At 42.5% G+C, this 21,191-nt stretch overlaps 1 protein-coding gene across 3 annotated transcripts in view; it reads right to left on the minus strand.

Annotated features, from left to right (window-relative positions):
* The window catches only part of Ppp3ca (protein phosphatase 3 catalytic subunit alpha), a 261,596-nt gene that overhangs the window by 14,327 nt on the left and 226,078 nt on the right, over positions 1-21,191 (minus strand). For all 3 annotated transcript variants that reach the window (XM_004643706.2, XM_004643705.2, XM_023703850.1), the window contains exons 9-10: positions 10,120-10,245; positions 8,171-8,245 (exon numbers count right to left, since the gene is read on the minus strand). In XM_004643706.2, the coding sequence (XP_004643763.1) occupies positions 8,171-8,245; positions 10,120-10,245 (201 nt within the window). The remainder of the gene's footprint in view (positions 1-8,170; positions 8,246-10,119; positions 10,246-21,191) is intronic.

Raw genomic sequence — 21,191 nt, forward strand, 5'->3', positions numbered from 1 at the left:
TTTGTAAATCCTTTTGCCTTTTGTCTTCAAAATTGTATTTCCACTTCAGTGCTCTCAGTTTTACTTTTTCATATTTAGTGCATTAAATACATAAACTTTAAAATATTTTTATCACATATTTTGCTGTCAAAGTACATAAAGAAACAAACACATCTGTCCATCTGTCAATCATCTATCCAGTCATCCATTTTTCCAGTTTCTGGAGACAGGAAGGTCCTAAATGTTCAAAATTTCTTTGGGGTAAATATCACAATTACTATTAGTTAATAACTCAGTTAAATAGCACAAATTATGATGCATGCCTGAATTTATATCTTACAGCTTAATCAAATGCTGTGGCCTGCAGCTCCAGGACAGGGCTGGGGAAGCTTGAAAGCTCGAGGAGGCTCCAGGGTAGTTTCCCAAGGCCATGTGAGTGAGGCCCAGGCCTCTCTGGTGAATCTGCAGGGGGCAGGTGGAGCAGAGGTGGAAGGAGCTCGGGCAGTTCGCAGGCCCACCATGCTGGAAGGCGGGCATGCAGAGGCCAAGCCTAAGCCTAAGGAGGAAAGCCCTTTTGGGCTCCACTCAGCGGGGAGTATCTGTAGTCTCCGCAGGAGTGCCGCTCCAGCAAGACTGCAACTGCTACTTTCCAGAGAAGACACCGGTGACTTCCTGGACTTCCACAAGCTTGAGCATTGTGACCGCCACCCGGGTAGGCCGTGACTCTAGGATGCCGGGTGCAGCTGTATTAGGAGCACAGTCCTGCTCTGGACCCTCAATCACTGCCTCTACCCCTCTAGGTGATGAAATTGGAGCACAAGGGGCGCTCACTCTAAGCCACTCCAAGCCAGACACACTGAGTTTTCTGCGTATGGATTCTCCCTCAGCTACAATTTCATCATGTCATGAGGGCTGTAATGTGTGAGACTGGGCAGAAGGCTATTCTGTATTATAACACATTTTGAAAGCACAGGTAACATTCAAATAAAATTAAAAAAACAAAACAAAACAAAACAAAAAACCCCAGCATCTCTGCTGGGTAATAGAAGGTCAGGACTGGCTAGACCACTGGTGCCAAACCTATGGAGTGTGGGCCACAGTGGCTGTTTGTTAGCACTGAAAGGTCTAGAAGGTTCGGCATCACCAGCTAGATCATGTGTTCTCCACCTCTCCAGTCATAAGACAAAAACAGATTTCTTTGGCTGAAGTCTTAAAAATGTAGAGACTATGCTCACATTGTATCCAAGCAGTTATTATTCAGTTAACTGTTTCAGCTTAGCTGATGCATGCCTTGCTGCACTCCGAGATGCTGCATGGACCTACTCCCTGGTCCCGCAGGAGACCCAAGAAGCTGAGTGTTCACATGACTCTAATGGATGAAAACTGAAAACCTGACAGAGGACTAGGAACCTTCTGTGCTTTTTCAATAAACAATAACATCTTCAGGGACTCCTTACAAAGAACATGTTGGTAGCTTTATATTTGCCAAGGGGGAAACTAATAGCCTGCAAAATCCCTCTTGTAATGGCAGAAAGGTATCAATTTTATATACTGACACTGGAAAATTAGAAACAGATTGCAATAATAATTACTGAGGTAATAACGTAGGCTTATTTTCTAAGAGTGAAGCAGTCCCAATGCCTGGGTATCTGGACACCAATGAAGATATAATGGTGAGAAGGTACTGTGAACAACCACACCAAGATGGTGCTTCCAGCCCCACATTTCAGAGGACAATTATAGAATCAGAAAGGTAAGCTGTTTGTCCAAGGTCATCAGCTAGAAAGAAGCGACCCAGAACCAGGATGCACCCTAGGAGGAGGCCAGCTGGCCGGCTTCTGGCCTGTGTGGAAGAGTGAAATGCGCAGGGCTCATTTGCCCTCAGCACACACAGGTACAAGGCCAGGCACTATGCTACACGCTACGGTGCGCAAGCATGGCGCCTGTGCACACGCACAGGGTAGGTTCTCAGAAAGGCTTGTTATTCCTCAGAAGACAAAAGACTTGAGCAGATGGGACACTTTCAGAAGTCCACCAGTGCATCTCTCACTGTGAACTGAAGGTTGGCTGTGCCATGTTGGGGGCTATCAAGCTGCTCTTACATGGAGCTTCACCTGGGTTTTGTGCCAACCTGGCTGAAAGCGGGACCCCAGATTGTAGCAAGCTCCCTAGGGGACAAGGATGGCCACCATGATGTTGGCACCTAGACTTGCAGAACAAAAAGACCACTCCTCAGAGACGCTCTAGCAAACTGAACAAGATGTCCATGTCTCCAGACTTCTGACACAACATGGGAAAATCATTTAGCAGCTTCTCATGAGCTAAGAACAATGATTTAAAAGTAAGATTGTTTGGAAGAGTGAACATGGATTTTCATAGAAAAATTACTCTTAAAATTTAAGTATTCTGAGCATTTATTAAACTTTTTAGTATAGTATGTGCACCTGTCATCCAAGATCTGAACATTTCTCTAAAGAGAATGCTCTACAAACTGGATCACAACTTCTCTTCCTGTGCTGTTCAGTGAGGTATTATCTGTTCTCACAAAAGTATAATCTTCAAGTTGAAGACCTGGACCTCTACGATAGAAGACAGATGTGGATAAAGTCTTCACCTTCGGCAAGACAGAGAGATGCCCTGCTTCCACGTCTTTCAAACAGAGAATGTAAATCTCTGTTTGAGCTCTTGCTATATCTGTTTGAGCTCTTTCTCAACAGCTCTTTGCTATGACACAGTTTTCTCAAATATTTATTCATTGATTATTATTATTATTATTGTCTTTTTGAGACAAGGTTTCGCTATGCAGTTCAGGCTGGCCTTGAACTCACTTTGTAACCCAGGCTGGCCTTGAACTTGCAGAGATCCTTCGTCCACACCCTCCCAAGTGCTGAGATTACAGGCAAGTGCCACCACACCCAGCTTCACAAAATTCTAATACATTCAGTCTTAGGTTTGTCTTAGTTCCCCTTTCGTGTAAGTTGCCTAATGTCATCACTAGTTTAAGACAGTCCTTAATGCTAATCAATTGTTTTAAAAAACTATGTAAAATTATGAATTATGTATTTATATATTACTATGCATAGCAATACAGCATAAAATCTAGAACATTTCTGAGGCATCATTTTAGCATGAGGATAATATCCTTTCCAAAGGGGACATAATCCCAAGGAAGTACCATGGGGGCAGAGCTGTTTCTTCACATTATTTTATTCAGTGAAGTCTGAGCTAACATGCAACATGCAGATTATGCCAGGGGACTAGGAAACACATCTGTGTAGAGTCCCAGCAATATAATACCTGGGGATCACAGAATTCTAATACCTGTATCACTGAACAAAATCAGAGGGCTGGCCTTGACATGGGTTCTGATGGGATGGCTGACCTCTAACGCAGGGCCACAACCCTGATGGATCTCATCCCTCTGTGCAGTGAGTTCTCCTGTGCTCGCCATCTGGGCAGTGTTAATGACCCTGGACACAACAACCTATTTCCTTGCTAAAATGTAAGTGTAGGGCCAAGAGGATAGCTTAGCGATTTATACACCTGCCTCGCAAGTGCAAGGACCAGGATTTCACCCCCAGTACCACAATCATTCTAGCCCCAAAAGGCACAGTCGTCAGCTTTCAGCTCCTGGCACATGAGCTGTGGCTCATGAAGCAGAGGCAACTTCTGAGGATAAATTTCCAGGTTTAATTTATTTATCCTACTCAGGCTTTCAGTTCTAGTTAGAGACTGTCAACATATGCTGACAATAACTGCTTAAACTTGGTGGTGCCTCGGTCCTGAGGTATTTCTGCACAAGGATTATTAAGTTTCAAATCCTTTTCTAATGGGTCACACACTTGTCATGACAATAAATACAATTTTGGTAGGAAATTCATATCAATAAACCCTTCCAGAGGTGCTGAATGAGGACCAGTAAGACAATACATCAGTCCTGTTTGTTCCCAACGTGGTGCTGGGAGAGCTCTGTGTGACAGATGAGGGGGGACTCCTTGGAACCTGGGTCACTGGATGACAAGAGGGAGGCAACAATTCTAAGCAAGACACTTTCCTCGCATGCAGCCTGGACGGGTTCACAGCACCCTGGAGAGCGTGCTCTGCTCTCCTACTGGACGATGTGCTGCGGTCAACCAAGCGAAGCAGAAGTGCGCACAAAGGACGAGGGTCCTGCCATGTGCTTTGCTCATTACTTGAAAGCCGACATAAATCCTAATTTAATATTAGGCCTTTCCAGTGCATCCTGAAACTGTGCTTGGCTTGAAATGCATTCATTTTATTACTTTTTCCTTTCCTTTCTGCTTCTACAGGATCTCAGTTTCACCTCAACAATTTCTTCTTGTTACTGAGACTTATCACATATGCTCTCACATATAATTTGTACTAAAAAAGTGATTTCACAGTCTGTGACTTTAGAACCTAAAAGAAATAATTCCAAGTAAATAAGTGCTCTACATGAAGCTGATTCTATAGGTTTCTCAGGCTTCCTGGGCTCACAAAGGTCCTGCTGTGCTGGAACAACCAATGCACACAGGAGAGAAGCCTTGGGAACAGAACGAACGGGTCAGCTTCCCCCACCCTGGGGCCGCCCTGAGCCAGGGTCTGGAGTGAGTCTTCCTCATTAAGCAGGGTTAACCACCAAATGTGAATCATCTCCTTGGCTTGCTTTCTTCTTTAAAATGTTCTGGTGAACAACAGCTTAAATAGAAACCAGACTGGCCTCCTATCATCCCAAATCAGAAGTAGAAACAGGAAACAGGCCCCAGTACATAGAAATTAGGTTGTCAAGACATTCATTGCCATTACGCAGCTTCCAGGCTGTACAAGATAACAGAAATTTTGATTTTATTTTCAAATTAAAAGGAAAAAAAAAACCCCACAGGCCAATCTGAAGCAATGAGCTCTTTTATTCTTGTGCTTAGATGGCAGAAGCTGACAGGAGCACCAAAGTGTGCTTTCTACCACAAAAGTTTTGCAAACTGGAGGACTTGCTGTCTACGCAGACACACCTGCAAGCTTTCCTTTCTTGGAACAGCTGAGTTAGGCAGGTAGAGAGGCTGTTTCTTTGGCATGGGATTTCATGGCCAAAGAACAGTGCAGAATCTGTTTCTCTACAGAACATTCTATAGGAGAAAACAAATAACTGCAAGTCTGTTCACTAGTTTATTATTTTAAATGTGCTGCTGATTCTAAGGGAAAACTTTGAGCTGTGTAATCTCAGGTGTGGAAAGTTGAGACTTGGAACTTGGCATTAGTGTGAATCCATGATGTGACTTTACCAGCTGTAGAAACTTAGCCTTGGGCCCTATCCATTCTCCATTGCTTCAGGTGTAGCATGGGGATGATAATCAGACATAAAGGAAAAGACTGTTTTGAAGATTGAAGGTGAAATAAACTTCCTCCTATAGTTACAGTGAATGACAGTGATTACCAAGTTTTGTTGGCCAGAATGGTGAAACTAGTAAATTCAAGTGTTATTCCACACCAGTGGCTTAGCATTAGGTTATTATCATTAGATGGTAAAGGAAGTGACAGGTGTGAAGGTAAGGAGGACAATTCCCGCTTGCTGTGCCCTGCAGACACTAGGCAGTCACCATGCTGTGCTAAGAGATGACCTGTAAAGGAGCCCTCACCTCTGACTTTTCAGCTGACACTGGATATAGGGCCACATGAGGAGCACACTTGATACATGACTCATCAAGATGAGGCCCCTCTTAAAATAAGCAACGACTTAAGTCAGAGCTTTAGTGAAATCCTTTGATGTCTGTTGGCTCTGGCTTTCCCCAAGGCCAGCAGATAGGGAGGCTGGCAAGCAGAGCGGGGTCACCTAGTGACACACAGACAAGCACAGCAGCAGAGGGGCAGTGGGACTGAAACTCTATCCCAGGGCCAGGAGACTTCAATATAGGTTGCTGATACCTTGCACCCCTGAAGACAGTCGGGAGTGACAAGGCTTCCACAGGGTCCCTAGAGCCTGGGCTTCTGCATCACGCTAAAGGTAGAGCTAGGCCCCTCCTGGCTGCACACTCCAACTGTGTAGCAGGCTGCAAAGAATGCATTTGCAATAGAAATATTTCTGTGTTATTTTCCCCTTAAAGGTGAGTTTAGCTATGAAATAAGACACAGCAGCAACTCTGAGGGTCTCACCCTCGGCCTCAGCCTCGCAGGCCCATCTCTTGGACAGGACTCACTTTGCAGCCCTCTTCTCTTTAGACATTGGCATGTGGCTGACCAGGACACTGGAAGATTCCAGCTGTCCTTTACACATGCTGGGCTCTTCCCTTAGCACACTATTCAGAGAGCAGACAACACTTCACAAAGGGTAAAAACAGAATCTAAGTTTCTTTTCCTCAAAGAACTAGCTTCTGGTTCAGGTATGTGTGGTCCCTTTCTTTGTTGACTATACAGTCTCCCTTTTGGCTCCTTAAGCTCTTTCTCTAGGGAAAGGTGACTCGGGCAGTCCTCAGGCAGTTACACCAGGCCTGTGCCCCTGTCATCTATTGGGTGCCATCACCCACAGGGTTCTCTGCTCCACATCTCTCCCCACTAAGGTAATATAATTGAAACCCCTAGTGCTTCTTTTTGGTCTTAGGAACACAAAGCAACAAACATACTTTAAATAAGAGAGAGAAAAAAAAAAAAAAAACAAAGGCAAGAGGAAAACCAGTCCCACACTACTTGCTGAGTGAGGTGTGCTCTGTTTAAGAGACAGGAACATGGGGAAAGAGCACCTACCCCTCCCAGCAAGTACTGAGCAATACTTTAACATCTTTCTGAGCATCCTCAAATGGATAGCAGTTAGTGATAGGAGCCCAGAACGTGTAACATAAACCTTACAGCCTGTGTCACAGTACAGCTTAAATGGTCAAAACCACAAATTTTATTGTGTAAATAATTTCTATAAAAGCAGAAGGTTTCAGAAAGAGACAGAACTTTTGAGTAAGTCAGCAGAAATGGGTTATTAAAAAAAATGAAAAATACTCAGAAGCCCAATTCCACCTATCTCATCTGGCCACATGGGGCCAGGTGCCCTGGGTATGACGGGTGAGCTGTCTCTCCCACAGCTGTTCTAAGACTTGGGGTGCTAGATGGTGCTCAGATAGGAGAGCAGGCATACCTCATGCAGGGAACCAGAAGACTTAACGCCAGTGCAGTCAGGCATGGCACAGAAATTGCAACTGACTGCTGTAAAGCACAGTAAATCTCATCATATGTGTCTTGCCATGCAGTTGGTGGAAAAGGTGAATAAAGAGTGTCCACCAGAAGGAAGCTGATACCGCATTGGTCCAGTGCTGTTTACTGACTGGTCATGCCGCACCTGACCTTGCAAATGTATGGACACTTTGCCTACAGTGCCTGGCCATCCAAGAACTCGGCAGGTATTTTTCTGAATGAATGGTGAGTGTATAATCACTCTCACTTGAGTCTGCATAGTTCTGCCTTGTAAGATTCACATTTTGGTGCCAACGTCATGAATACTGGCTAATGCACTTGGCTGAAGTGGGGATTTGCTAACTGGGGGTTGCTTCTACACTGATGTCGACAGATGTGAATTCTTGGGCATCCATGCTCGGGCACGGTATCCCAGGGGCAGTGACTCTGTGGGCTCCCACTGATGGCAACACATTCTTTCAAGACCTAGAGTCACTCATGGAGCTCTGACCCTTACAGACAAAGTATTCTCTATGAAGTCACTGAATACAAAATAATAGCTTGGAAAATAGCCCAAAGCCCTCTCATAGGTTATTCACTTCTTGTTACTACAGATATGGAAACCACTGGGTCACCATAGCCACCAAAATATCAATATATAAATGCCTTCTTCTGTTATGGACCAAAACTGAGAGTGACAGAATACTCCACTGATGGGCACTTTATAAGTGGCCCAGCCAATGACAACATTGTCTATAAAATAAACAATGGCACCTGTTTCAAAGAGCCAAAAATGTCACCTAGCAACAAGCACTACTGAAAGATGGTTTTAAAAGGAGTTTTTGATTTCAACAATATCTTCAAATTAATGGGAAAATTCTTTCATGCTTTTTGTTCCTTGATTTTAAAAAAAGCAAATAGGAAATACAATCCTGTATTTTGTTCAGAATGGTATGTTATTCTTCAAACACAAGGCAAAGCTTAGAACTTTACTATTAAGGAGAGCAATTAGGGTTGGCATGCAGACCAAAGGTCTCACCATCAAAGCCGTCTTCTTCTGACCCGAGTTCATCATCAGAGCAGATGTTAAGGACATTGACCAGCATCTCAGTCACTGCAGGAACAAAGGAAGAGAGAGAAGAGCATGTGTTACGCCACTGCCCTCAGTTCCACCGAGTGCTGTGGCTGGGCCAGCCCAGGAACCTTGCTGGCCAGCCAGGTTCACAGAGGGGTCCTACCCTGCTGGCACACAGCAGAGGAGGCATTCCTGAAAGAACTGCAGCACCACAGATAACCAGCTGGCTCTGAGACACTAAGGACTTCTTGTTTACCACATATTATCTCACACTTAGAAAAATAAAGGCTGAAATTTATTAGCTCTTGGTCAATAGGAAGTGGACAACCTGAACAGACAAATGTAAATATCCTAAAGATCTTTCAGAGAGAAGATAGTTATCGCTCAGTGTTTAGTTATTTGCACAATGCTGTTGCATGATCCAGATTAGATTATAAACTTCTGTTCAGCAGGGATCAAGTAAATGTCAGATTTTGATTTCAAATTTTTATATTTCCCAGATAACCCTGCACAGTGATAGTCATGTCATTTTATATTCAAATAAAAATCATGGATTGATGAACTAGTATATTTGAAGTCATTTTGAGGATATACAGTGATCTGAAAAATGAATGTGCTGATAGAAATATTGTTAACCTTGGTTTTTAGAAAGGCTCCAAATATGTTAGATATATTTTAGTCAGAAATGTAGCTAAGCAAACGGATTCAAGTAGGCTTATGTAGCTTTATACACAGCTTGAGTTTTAACGTGAGAAAGCAGTTTTGCTTATCCATTAATTCTCTGAAAATGATACTCAATTCAGCAGGGTATTAAAAAATATTTTCTTGAATTGAAGATGTATGATGAACTGAAAAACTTTAGTGGGATCAACATTAATCCAGGTTTAGATTAATTGTCTAAACTGAATCATGTTTGCCAATGTATTATTTTATAATAGATGCTCAAATTTTGAGTAACTCATTGGAAAACACCTAACTCAAGTATGTCCCAGATGCCCCAGCTTGGCCACGGTCCCATTTTGATTTCAGGAGGAATCAGTTGTTGGTTCCACCGAGTGCCGTGGCTGGGCCAGCCCAGGAAGTGGCTGGGGACAACTGGGAGCTCCTGGGGCAGATCTTGGCCTTTCAGGGAGGACTTCAAAGGAACAGCTCAGCACTGGTTCTGTTTAATCACTCTCAAACTTTTACTGAAACAAAAAGCTCAGATACTATAAGAGCTGAACGAAGGAGACAGAAGAAGGCAGAAAAGAAAAGCCTGGTTCTCAAAAACTGGCACTGTTAGGAACTGAATCCAGGGCCTTCACACCGGGCTACATCCCTAGGAGCCTCTTCCTTTTCTGATCCAGAGTCTCACTAAATTTAAGTTACCCAGACTGGGCTTGAGCTTGAGATCATCCTGTGTCAGCCTCCCACAGTGCTGGCATGACAGGCATGCACCAGCATCTGTGGAGACAGCTTTGTAGATGTTTTCTATCCCTGCCATAGTGATCCCCACTGTCTTTTTATGAGGTACTTTTTGTTGCTTTTCATATTTTCAAAATATAGTAACAATTAACATTATGGTACAGTGATTACTATTTTGTACCAGAAATATAACAAAAATGTAATTTAACAGGTAATTTGTAAAATAAAATATGACTTTGGAATTACAGTACAAAGGAGTAAGGAAAAGAGGTAGACATTATTGCTTAAGATCAGGTACGCTGTCATATTTTTGGTCTTACTGTTCTTATAGGACTGAAAACATCCACCTGAACTTGCCTCTTGTCCCCAGGCCTCTCCTGTGTCCTCCAATCTTACACTCATGGTTCCTCTTGTGTCACAGTGTCACTGATGAGACCCTGTGCCATGTCTGGGGTCTCAGAGGGCTCAGCTTTCCCTCCCAGCCAGCTGCTGAGGACTTTACAACATACCTTTCTCCCCAACAAATGGCAGGGACCAGGTGAAGACATCCATGAAGTTGGGGAGCCAGTATGGGTGTGGGGAGCAGTTGAACTGCCTGATGTTCATGACGTTGTTCTCGTACTTCAACACCGCGGCTGGAACAGTGAGTGGAAAAGACGAACAGAGGGCAGGTTAGATTCAAGCACCTATTTCCACCACTACACATGGCTTTTGTTGATACAGAAAATTCTACTGTCTCATACTTTAGTTTCCAAACACTAAAGCAAATACCTTAAGCAGTCCTGATTGCTTACACTATATCTGTGTAAGCTTCATTAAGTGAGATATGTTGTTGTACAATATACGAACAGTAAATTTGGTAAATATTTATATAAAGCACTTAATCAAGTGTCTTTTAGGAATGGAATGGGACTCCTTTTGCATCTAGGAGAAGCTTCTAGTTTTATTTAATACCTGATGACAGAAATAAAGGTGGTATAGCTAAGTTAGACATAATTTAAGAATCTTCTCCAATATTTGAACCGAATTTATCTGTTTTCAAAAACACACCCTTTCTTCTAATAGAATTCACAATAGCTGTACAAAATAGCTGAAGTTAGGCTGTTTTCTTGACTTAATAAAATGATTGGATTATTATCCACATAGAATAGTATGCTTAGACTCTTCCTTTAACTTCTGAAAAAGATGCTTTTACAGGACAACTCGTTCTGGGGACAGGAGATATTAAAATTGGGGGACACTGACACCTTAAGTTTAAACTTGCATCACTGTTCCCTGGCCCTAGTTCTGCTTTCTGGACAGTTACAAAACAAGTACACTTCCGTTTCTAAGTGACAGCCTGTTGATATGAAAGGGATATTTCCTGTTACCTTCCTGAGTACTGGCAATTCACTTCATGATTCTACCTCAGCACACGAGTTAAGCTACTAACATGCAGCTCCTGTGTGGCACCAAATGAACTGCTCTTGGTTATGTTGGGGGCTGAAGATACACAGAAAAGGAGCCATTTCACGACGTGTTTATTTTAAGCTGACTTTCACATAAGGATTTGGTGTAGCATTGATTACACATACACAACAAAGACAGGTAAAAAATCTGTTCATTAAAAACTGACTGGGTATTTATTGCCCTGGAGCTTTTCCATCAATACAGAGCCCTTTGGATGGAAATCTTTAACATCACAATGTTTTCCAATCGTGCTCACTGTCCCACCCCATTTCCTGGATGTTTGAATGCCACAGCCTTCCTGTGCCTCCATGCAGCCCCACACATCTCCCCTCCCACATGCTTTCCCTGATTTGCCCCAGAGAGCCAGAAATTCTGCTCCTCCCCAGAACTTCTTTCCATCATGCTCTTACCGTTTAACCTTCATTATGGTTATTCTGTGTAAATGCCTGTGCCTGAGTGCCTTAGGGATAAGTCCCTTCAACTCATTTATCCTTCTTGGTATCTCACACATCACCATAATCAGAGTGGATGCTCAGAAGGGAGAGACGAATGTGGGTATTTTCCCCGTGGACCTCTGTGCCGAGTAAGCTGTGCCTCACCCCTTTGCCTTCTTTCACCTGTGCTTCCCTCACACTCTACTTCATGCTGTGGCCCAGTGTTAAGAGAGTCCTGATGACTCTGCTGGTCCATGCAGAGTGTGAGAAACAGCTACAGTGGTCAGTGAGCTGCCTGCCACCTACAACCTATTGCAGTCTGCACATGCCGATGCAGCCTGGAGCTTACAGATAAATGGACTTTGTCCTGGTGCTAACCCTGCGTGGACACCTTGATCCTGGGAACATAAACTCATAGAGTAGGGATGAGATGTGCAGACAGTGCAGTGCAGTTGACACAGACACGAGAGGAACCATTCTCCTCTTCTTATGGATTACTAGGTCGTGCACAGACTTCTGGAAACTGTACTATTTTACATTATTTTATCAATCATTTTTTATGACACTGGGCTCAGGGACACATCACCATGGTATTAAAAACATGGAAAGTGAAAAATAGCCATGGAAAGTTATCATTTTAGCATTTCTGAAGTTTGAGACATGAGAGACAAAGTATTTCTAGTGCCTGACAGTAGTACCCTGACCACCAGTTCTGTACAAAAGGTCTTTACCATTCTGAACACTGCATATTTACAGTAGGCATAGATACCTATATTTTAAAAACAATCTTTTAAGACTGTCTCAATTACTTTTCACTCACTGCTGGGACAAAATTCCCAACACCCAAAATTAAGGGAGGAAAGGCTTATTTAGCTCACAGTTTGTGGAGGTTTCAAGATATACTCAACTGTCTTGCAGGCAGAGGGGCACATGGCAGAGAGCAGCAGTTCATGGCAGCAGAAAACAGTGAAGAGCAAAGGGAAGGGCAGCAGCTGCGGCTCCTAGCCAGCCTCTCTCCTCTCCTTATATTACAAACAAGCTACCCCGGGGTTGGTGGTATAGAACTCACACAAAGTCCATGCCCTTCTCTTGCACAAGATAAAGATGTATATCTGCTGGGTCACTTAATTAAACTTCTAAACTTCTCAAGTCGACACAATGTATCAACTAGCATAATCCACTCTTTGTCAACTTGGCAACCAGACATTTCCTTAAACCACTCTCCATGTACATAGACATGCTTATTAACATTTTGCAACTTGAACATTGTATCACATTAGAACCGTGACATTTTTCCCCCTATACAAGTGAAAAGTTAAACACTTCAAAATTTAATGGCACAAGGAAAATATTACCATTCCAAAAGGTACAAGTAGCAGGACACAAAGCACTGGGACTAAAGCAAGTCCAAAATCCAGCAGGTCAAACATGAAGTCCTATAATTCCAAGTGAAACATCTGAAGCAATCTGTAATAAGTTGTGAACACCAAAAGCATTACACGGCTCCACCTCTACTGCACTTCTGCAGGTGGCTACCATGCCTTTTCTCTGGGGCTGGTTTTGCTTCCTCCTTATAGCTTTTCTCAGGCAATCCATGTTCCTGGCTTTTCCAAACTTCTGGGGTTTCCACTGAATAGCTTCTCACTCACAGTTTTACACACTGCCCTCTCAGGGGCATATGACCTGACCTTCTAGGCCTTCTAAAAATCTAGATGGATGCCTTCTTAACCTCAGAACTCCTGCATTCTGAATGCACCTAAAACCAATGCCACGTGGATGATGCCAAGGTCTGTTGCCAGCTGGAGCAGTAGCCAGGCTTCCTTATCTCCTGGTTGTAGGGGCTGAGTGCCTGGATCGCTACCAGCATTCTGGTCTTCTGAGCTCAAACCAGAATTTTCCATACAGAAGAGCTGAAGACATTCAGGTCTTTGCTAGTAGGCAACATCTCCAAAGCCTTTCCTATCTCGTCCTATAAGCCATTCCCAAAACCTCTTGAACAACATGGTCAAGTAGTCACGGCAATGACCCCTCTTCTCTGGGTCTAAGTTACCTTTTTGAAGGGTAGCATCTGCTCTAATTTTCCCCCACTTTTTCTCAACATTTCGTCAACAGAGTAGCTAGGGGAAAAGGAAAACAGTTGGCTCCACTGTCCATGTCTTTCCCACTGTCAATTTGGCGAAACTTACCTAGAAAATACTTGAAAACAAGAAAAACGGCACTGGTACTGAAAATATACAGACTTCTTTCTCTTGTCATTAATCCCTATATGTTTCAGTATAACTATTTTCATAGCATCTGCATTGTTTTGGGTATTTGTCAGGATTTAATCCTAAAATTCCTCCCAAAATTTTCATGTGTATGGAAAGTGACTGGGTCATAGGGTGCCACGTTCACCTATGGAGTCATGACCTATGGGTGCATGTCTCAGTGTTGTTAGCAGGCGGGAACCAGATAAAGGTGATCACTGAGGCCATGGCCTGGAAGGCTCATTTGTGTCCCTGACCTCTCCCCTATCTTTCCTGGCCACCATGCACCAAGGAGCATTTTTCTGCTTAGTTCCATCTACCATGTCCTTCTGCCTTAGAACTAGTCAACCATGGACTGACTCTTCAGAAACTGTAAGCCATTCTACATTTTTTAAAAATTCATTTATTTGAAATGTGACAATATTTTAACCTTGCATTACTGTATTTCCTTCTTGATTACTGAAGTGGCTGTTGTGATAGAATTGTTTCATGTTTTATTGGACCAAATGCAAATTAAAGAATTACTAAGATGTAATAAAAAAAAAAGGAGAAAGATCTCCTTAATGCATGAAGGAAATGAGGGAAAGAGAAGTGAAATATATAATAAAACACATATTTTCAAAATGATAAAAAGAAAAAAAACTATACGCCAAAATAAACCACTGCTCCTTTATATTGTGGCTATTTTGTCCAAGCATCAGGACAGTGATTAATATAGTGCTAACAGTGGGCTGGATAACTTGAAGTGCAAAAGAGAATACTGGATTGTGGTATACACAAGAGTCTTAGAACCTCTTCCTAGTGGCTACCAAGGTAGAAGTGTGTTATAATTAACAGTACTGTGGAGGACAGGGAGAGGTTCTCCATATCCCTTCATCATCAAAAGCAATCTGAGATGCAGGGGTGCTCACCCTTGTGTTACCACAGAGGAGCTATAGGGCAGAAATAAACATGCCTGCTCAAGACCACCTAATCAGTACTGGCAGGTCTTGCCCTGTTCTAACTCAGCTTTTCTGGACACTAAATCCATGTCCTCTGGAGTAGTCTCTAGTGTCTTCATAAATTATACAAGTATGAACCCCTGACCTAGCCGGTGTACTGATTTAACCTGGATAGTGGCATTCATGATTAAAGAGGCTTTAGCTTTCCCTTGAATCCATGGGATGCGAATTCACAGAAGAAGGCAGGATTTGTCCACAGGTTAAGTGACAGCTCTGTTCTGCTGCTGGTGAGATAAAAGTATGTATTCATTGAGCACTGCATCAACACAGTTTACTTGACTACCTACTATTAATAAAGAAACACTGCTTTTTATTAGCAACATAAATAATGATTTTAACTAGAGCTGCATTTACTGTACACCTGCTATATGCCATATATTATGTTTGGCTCTGCACGAATTCCATCATCAGTCTCAGAACATTTCTCAGAACTGGCTCTTAGGTTTGTGTACTTTGAAAATAAGCAAGCAGAGAAGTTATTTGCCAAAGTCCCACTCGGAAAGTAGCAAACCTCAGTTCTAGTATCACGACAGCCTCTGCTCTTCCTAGTCTATCATACGCACCTAACAACAACAAAAACTCAGTGTCTGTCTTGTCTGGACACAAGGTCTTTTCTCCTCCCTCTTGAGACCAAGGGCTCAGTTAGGGCTCAGTTTCCTCCTATGGGTATGTGGTTCATCCACACGGTTTATAAAATCCCTTCCCAGTTTCACTATGTTAACAAACTTCCAGAAGAAAGACGTTAGCATGAACGCAGTGACTGATCAATATTCTCAGTACTTTTTCTTATTTTTCTCTAAATTTAAAAAAGAATAACTTCAACTTTGAAATGTAAGTATACCAGTGTGTCTTCTTTCTCTTCAACAGCAAAACATATTCATGCAGAAATGTTTCTTGAATAAACTTACAGTAAGTTACTCATAGACTTTGATATTTTTGTATAATAACTACACACCACCAGAATGCATGAAAAAAAAAATAAATCCAATGAGTCCAGCTATGTGCAGTCACGACATCTGCAGTTAACATTTCATCTTCCACCCCCGCCTCCTCTTCCCCCACTGCTTGTCACCCTGGTCCCTGGGATTGCAAAGCACAACCACAGCTCTGATCGTGTCACTGCTCTGAGCTACTTGAAAGACATTAATCTCCAGTGCAACATAAATAATACAAATGGATGTACCTCAGGAGTCACTTGAGACCACCTCCCGAGGCCCCATCTGAGAAATAAAGACAGGAGAGAACAAAAGGTGATCACCAAGGTCTGCCTCTACTCTGCTGAAAATTCCCATGACCTCCTGTGACTTCACACTTGTCTCCCAAGTCTGGGGAAAGACCATGATACACACATGGGTTTTCAGTTATTCGCCACAGTTTGCAGAAGACCACATAGCCCAAGAACAGACATTTTTCTCCTGCATCTGCAGGAGTAAAGAATCCCAGAAGTAAATGTGCAGCATCAAGAAAAGACCAATTCCACCATGCTCTTTGGTGAGGGTAGAATTAGTCGTAAGCTTCTGTAGTCACATGGCCCACTCATGCCTACTGCCTCTGTGGAGCCCTGGTCCTCTCAGAAGCACCTTCTGGGGAATTCAGCTGGGAACCAGGTAGGGCCTGCTCTCGCTTGGTGAATTATGGTTTTCAGCAGCACTTGCCTCCTCACAGTGATAGCCAAAGAAAAGAACTTGTTCCCCAGCTCTGTTGACCCAGCAGCATGCTAAGTTGCCACACCAGAGCCAATCTGTAAAACACAGGGGCCTCTCCTATCTAAAAACATGAAGCTTTTAGTAATTTCTGTCTCCTAAGCATTTGGTAACATTTATCAATATTTCCACAACTCTTACCTCCTAGGGAAGCTGATGGCATGGCCAAACCAGGCAGGCACAGGATGATCAGAAAGCTAACATCATCAGATGCTGCTGCTGAGAGGCATCCAATAATTCCCACCTTGCATTCCTAACGCTGACTTCTAATTCCCTTATGATCCCTGACCCTGTCCTTTTCTTGCTTGATGGGTTTTCTTTAAAAATACTTCTTTTTACTTTTTGTTAAGGACTTTCATGAAAGGTACCTTACCAATTCATGATGGTCACTCTGTCTGGGAACCAAAGACTGTCCTTATAGCTCTCTCCTCCGTGACTCACACGCTGAGGCATAGAGTATGTGTTTAAGTTGCTTTTATTAAAATGGATTTCAAGAATTCAATTTTTAGAGGGCTTGCCAGATAGCTCAGCAGACTAAAGTGCCTGCTTAAGTAGACACAGGGAACAAGATACAATCCCAGGCATGCTGTGCTGGCCCTGCCCCTGGGACATGCTGAGGTGATTGAGACTAGGTATGGTGGCGCATGCCTATAATCGTAGTGCTTGGAAGCCTGAAAAAAGAAGGATCACTACAAATCCGATCTATGTAGTGAGACCCTATAGACCCTGTACTGAATAAAAAAATAAATAAATAAACTTTTAGGTAATCTGACCATAACGCTACTATTCAGTATGAGAAATTTAATATGAGCATTACTACATGCTTAAGTACTCAATACAGAATTCTTTGCAGGCAAATTCTCAGTAAGTTCTCTTAGTGACTATATTTCAGACAATCTAAGATTTTTATTATTAATTCATATAAATAATATTACATCTTAGCTGAAACTTCAAGATGATGATCTTTTAAAATTTGTCATGCTTATCTAAGTCACAGATCATGTTACGTGATCATGTTATTTTACTACAATAAAACTGACATGTTCATCTCACAGAGCTGCTGATAACCTTTTGTTTCTGTGGCCAAAGCACCAAAATTCTGCTCCTTTGCATGTATCCAGGACCCACATGGATGCCACCATCTGGAGTCACTTCCTGCCCATGTGTGCACCTTACCACACTGCTCTCTCCCGGGGTGGGCACACCTTCTTGTCCTCCCTTTAACCCTTCTGGTGTATCTTCATGCTGCTGCTGGGTCTTTCCTAATGGTATTACAAGCATGTGGCATGACGGTTGGATATTATCATACGTACATGAAGGAAAGACATTTCTGTGAAACAATCTGAGCCAATCTCATGTGCCTGAGCCTCTGTGTGTAATTATATGTCTTGTTTTAATACAGCATCATTACTTCTTGGTTTCTGAATACAGCACCAGCAAACTCTGACCCAGGTTATCATTCAAGCATAGAATTTTGGGGAAGCAATAGAAGGAAAATGTTGGAAGAAATGAAGAGGTATGAGCACCTTTCATTATTTGTACTGTTAGGTCCTGCAGCGAGTACACAGCTTATGCTAAACTGTGGTGATCGAAGAAAAGATCAAGGAAAGGAACAGAAAAAGCAAGGACAAGAGGGAGCTTAAAAAAGGAAATAAAAACTAGGAGCAAAGAAGTCTGAGAAACATAAAATAGATGTCACATCAGGGCTCATAAACAGAACTAATCAGGCATGAACAGAAGTCTGTTCAGCTCAAAGGCTGTCAGCTCAAAGGCTGAACTCTTTGAAAGTATCAAAATGTATACAAAACAGTTAGAAATGGAAGACATTCTGGCTTTGTCAGAGTGATTATGTGAATAAGACCCACGGTTTCTTTTCCTTTGAATTGTACCTTTCAATCTTAAAAACAGGAATGAGTCCTAGGGATACAGCTCAACGTCATCAGTGCCTGCCTGGCAACTTCAAGGTCCCAAGTTCGAATCCTTAGTACCACAAAACAAAAATTCCAGGAATGACAATACCTTACTTATCCTCCTTGAATTACAAAGATCAAATATGGTAATGCACATGACTATCATATCCAATATGACAATGCAAATAAATGAAATGTTTACACACAATGACATGTGAGCAGATAAAATACGGAGCACCTTGGAGATGTACTGATTCAGTTTCAAATTCCCCAATAATGGGAAGTCAAAGTTGATTGTTTTCCATTTTATGATCCTACCTTCTGTGTCCTCTCTCCATGCTGGGATCCAGAGAACTGGGAGCAAAAAGATGATCCCTACAATAAGCTCAAGTCCAGCCAGCCACTGTGAACCATTACTAGCACCATAGTTTCACACAGACAATTTGAACATCTTCAATCAAATATTTCTTGTTTACAAGAAAGAACTGGTGAGTTCCTTCCCAGTGTCAGCTGAAACACTGCTTTCTGGTCTAACACATGTTACTACAATGCTGAAGTACGGCTTATCTAAGCCTAGACTAACAACAGAGAGCTGGTGCTGGAGCTGCAGGATACTAAGGGGAAGGCATGGACCCAGTGGCTACCATGCCCACAGCTTGCTGTGGTCACTGCAGTCCACTGACAGCCCCAGTCCCACACCCTAGAGCCATCTGCACAGAGCCGAAGGGCACCTTGTCACATTTGAGTTTGCACTGGGTCTCAAGATTCATGCTCTGGCTTGTACTGGCTCTGCATCGTTATCTCCACGGTATCCTTGGCACTGAGCTTATGTTAACTCCCTACACTGCTGTCAGAATTGTTACCATGAAAGTAAGTCATGGTAGATGATTTGATATCATCTGGGTCTAGACTTTCTAGATGATAAATCACACATTTAACACGTTTACATTGTGACTACTTTTCCCTGATATACATTTCCTACTAAGTCCTACAGACTTAGATTTCTAGAGTAGGAGGTTTCATCCAGTGTAAGGAAGTAATCATCAGCAAGAATGTAACCATTAGAGTCCAGATGGAAATGTGTGAAGGATCTGGCAGGGAGGTGAGGCGTGGTCCCCCACAACCTTGAGATGTGAAACCCAGGCGCTATACAGCAAACCTGTAGGACAAACAGGTATTTCCCTGTATTATGACTTCCTTGATGATACATAACTATTTCACTTACTAAATTTACAACTGTGTAGTGGTGAGTTTTAAAAAAATCAAGAAAGTCACTTGTTAGTGCAAAATTATATAGATTAGATGTAGATTAATTCAATTCGAGTAGATTGTAACAATAATTCTTATGCATTTAGTCTTCATGGGTTCTTTCCTATTTTTCCCTCCCTCCTGTTAATTAAGTAGAAACTGGTCTACCACTGGTTTGCTCAGAGTTGCCTTCCACCTTGCTGACATGGGACAGGACAAGCAAGAGCTGGTGTAAGTGGACTGGGGTATGGCTGACAGGGAGGATGGCTCTTCATTTCAGAAAAAACGTCAAATGTACTTGAGCTCCATTTTTTTAATGGTGCTAATATCTGGGTGTGTAACACTCGTAATTCTAACACGAGAAAAAAACAACTTTTCATTTTAAAGCTTTTATATACTCATTGCAGATCTCTGGAACCACATAGCATAGCAGTCATGACTTGCAGAGCAGATCTGTACACTTTGTCCTGAGACCTGCCCCTAACTACCTGGGGTCCAGGATGGTGGGCTGAAGAGTCTCCACCTCTGAGGAGTGCTAGGGAGAGGATATAAGCTCTATGTCCTTGTTTGCTATCTGCAAAGTCAAGATTTCAGGGTAGCTCACAAGCTTATTGGGAGATCAGACATACTAAAAGGTTAGAAACACTTTGCAAGCACCTAAAAATGTTATTACTTGAGTAAACTCTATACAAAGCAAGTGGCGTAGGCACAGTAGCCTAGCAAAGCTGAAGGGAAATATTATACTTTCCAGATGCATTATCAACTAAGGTTTTAAAGGATGTATATTGAGCTGTATCACTCAAGCTGAGAGGGATGGTGACTGTGAACAGTGAAGCTGATTCTACACAGTAATGCATCGTGTGGGTGGGGACACTTGCTCATCTCTGAGACCCATATCAAGCTCTCTTCAGCCTTAAAGGTTTACATAAATCTCTTTTCCACCATGTCATATTGGTAATAAAACAAGTTAGTGCAAGGAGTTCTGGACATAGCTTCTTCCTTGTTCCTTCATAAATTCTTACGTTTTACACTGTGTTTCTCCCAGGCTTAATAATCATTACAAAGACATTATCTTTCTGGTGTGTACAATCCTGCCACATTCAGTGGGCTAAAAATGAGAATGCCTATTAGGTAAATGAAACGATGAATTTTTGGGAGGGGTGATGTCTTAGTATTTTTAGTTATAAAACAAAGCAAAATAACAATAAAACAAGAACTTGGCCTATTAGCAAAAATACTGCAACAAAATACTTCCAATAAGCATGTGCTTCCATTTCAGAGTTGTTCAAAACCATGAAGAGCTTTGATTGAGAAGATGGCAAGAAAAAAGCAAGGGTTAATAAAACCATAGCTGTGGACAAGGGCTCTGTGCTACTTGTGTCCAGTTTATAAAGGAGAGAGCTATTTATGCCTGTGGCCACAAGGACACAGCAATTCTCTTAGCACATTGCATCAGTTCAAAAGGTGGTAGCCATGTTCAGGACCTGAGCTGTGAAGACAGTTCGATTCAAGTGGGAAGGGGGCTTACGCATGCCCAGAGCACAAGATGGAGAGGTCCTCAGGGGTGGTGAGCGTGACTTGTACTCTCCT

The sequence above is a fragment of the Octodon degus genome, unplaced genomic scaffold (assembly GCF_000260255.1).
Source record: "Octodon degus isolate 3935 unplaced genomic scaffold, OctDeg1.0 scaffold00183, whole genome shotgun sequence".
In the NCBI taxonomy this organism is placed as follows: Eukaryota; Metazoa; Chordata; class Mammalia; order Rodentia; family Octodontidae; genus Octodon; species Octodon degus.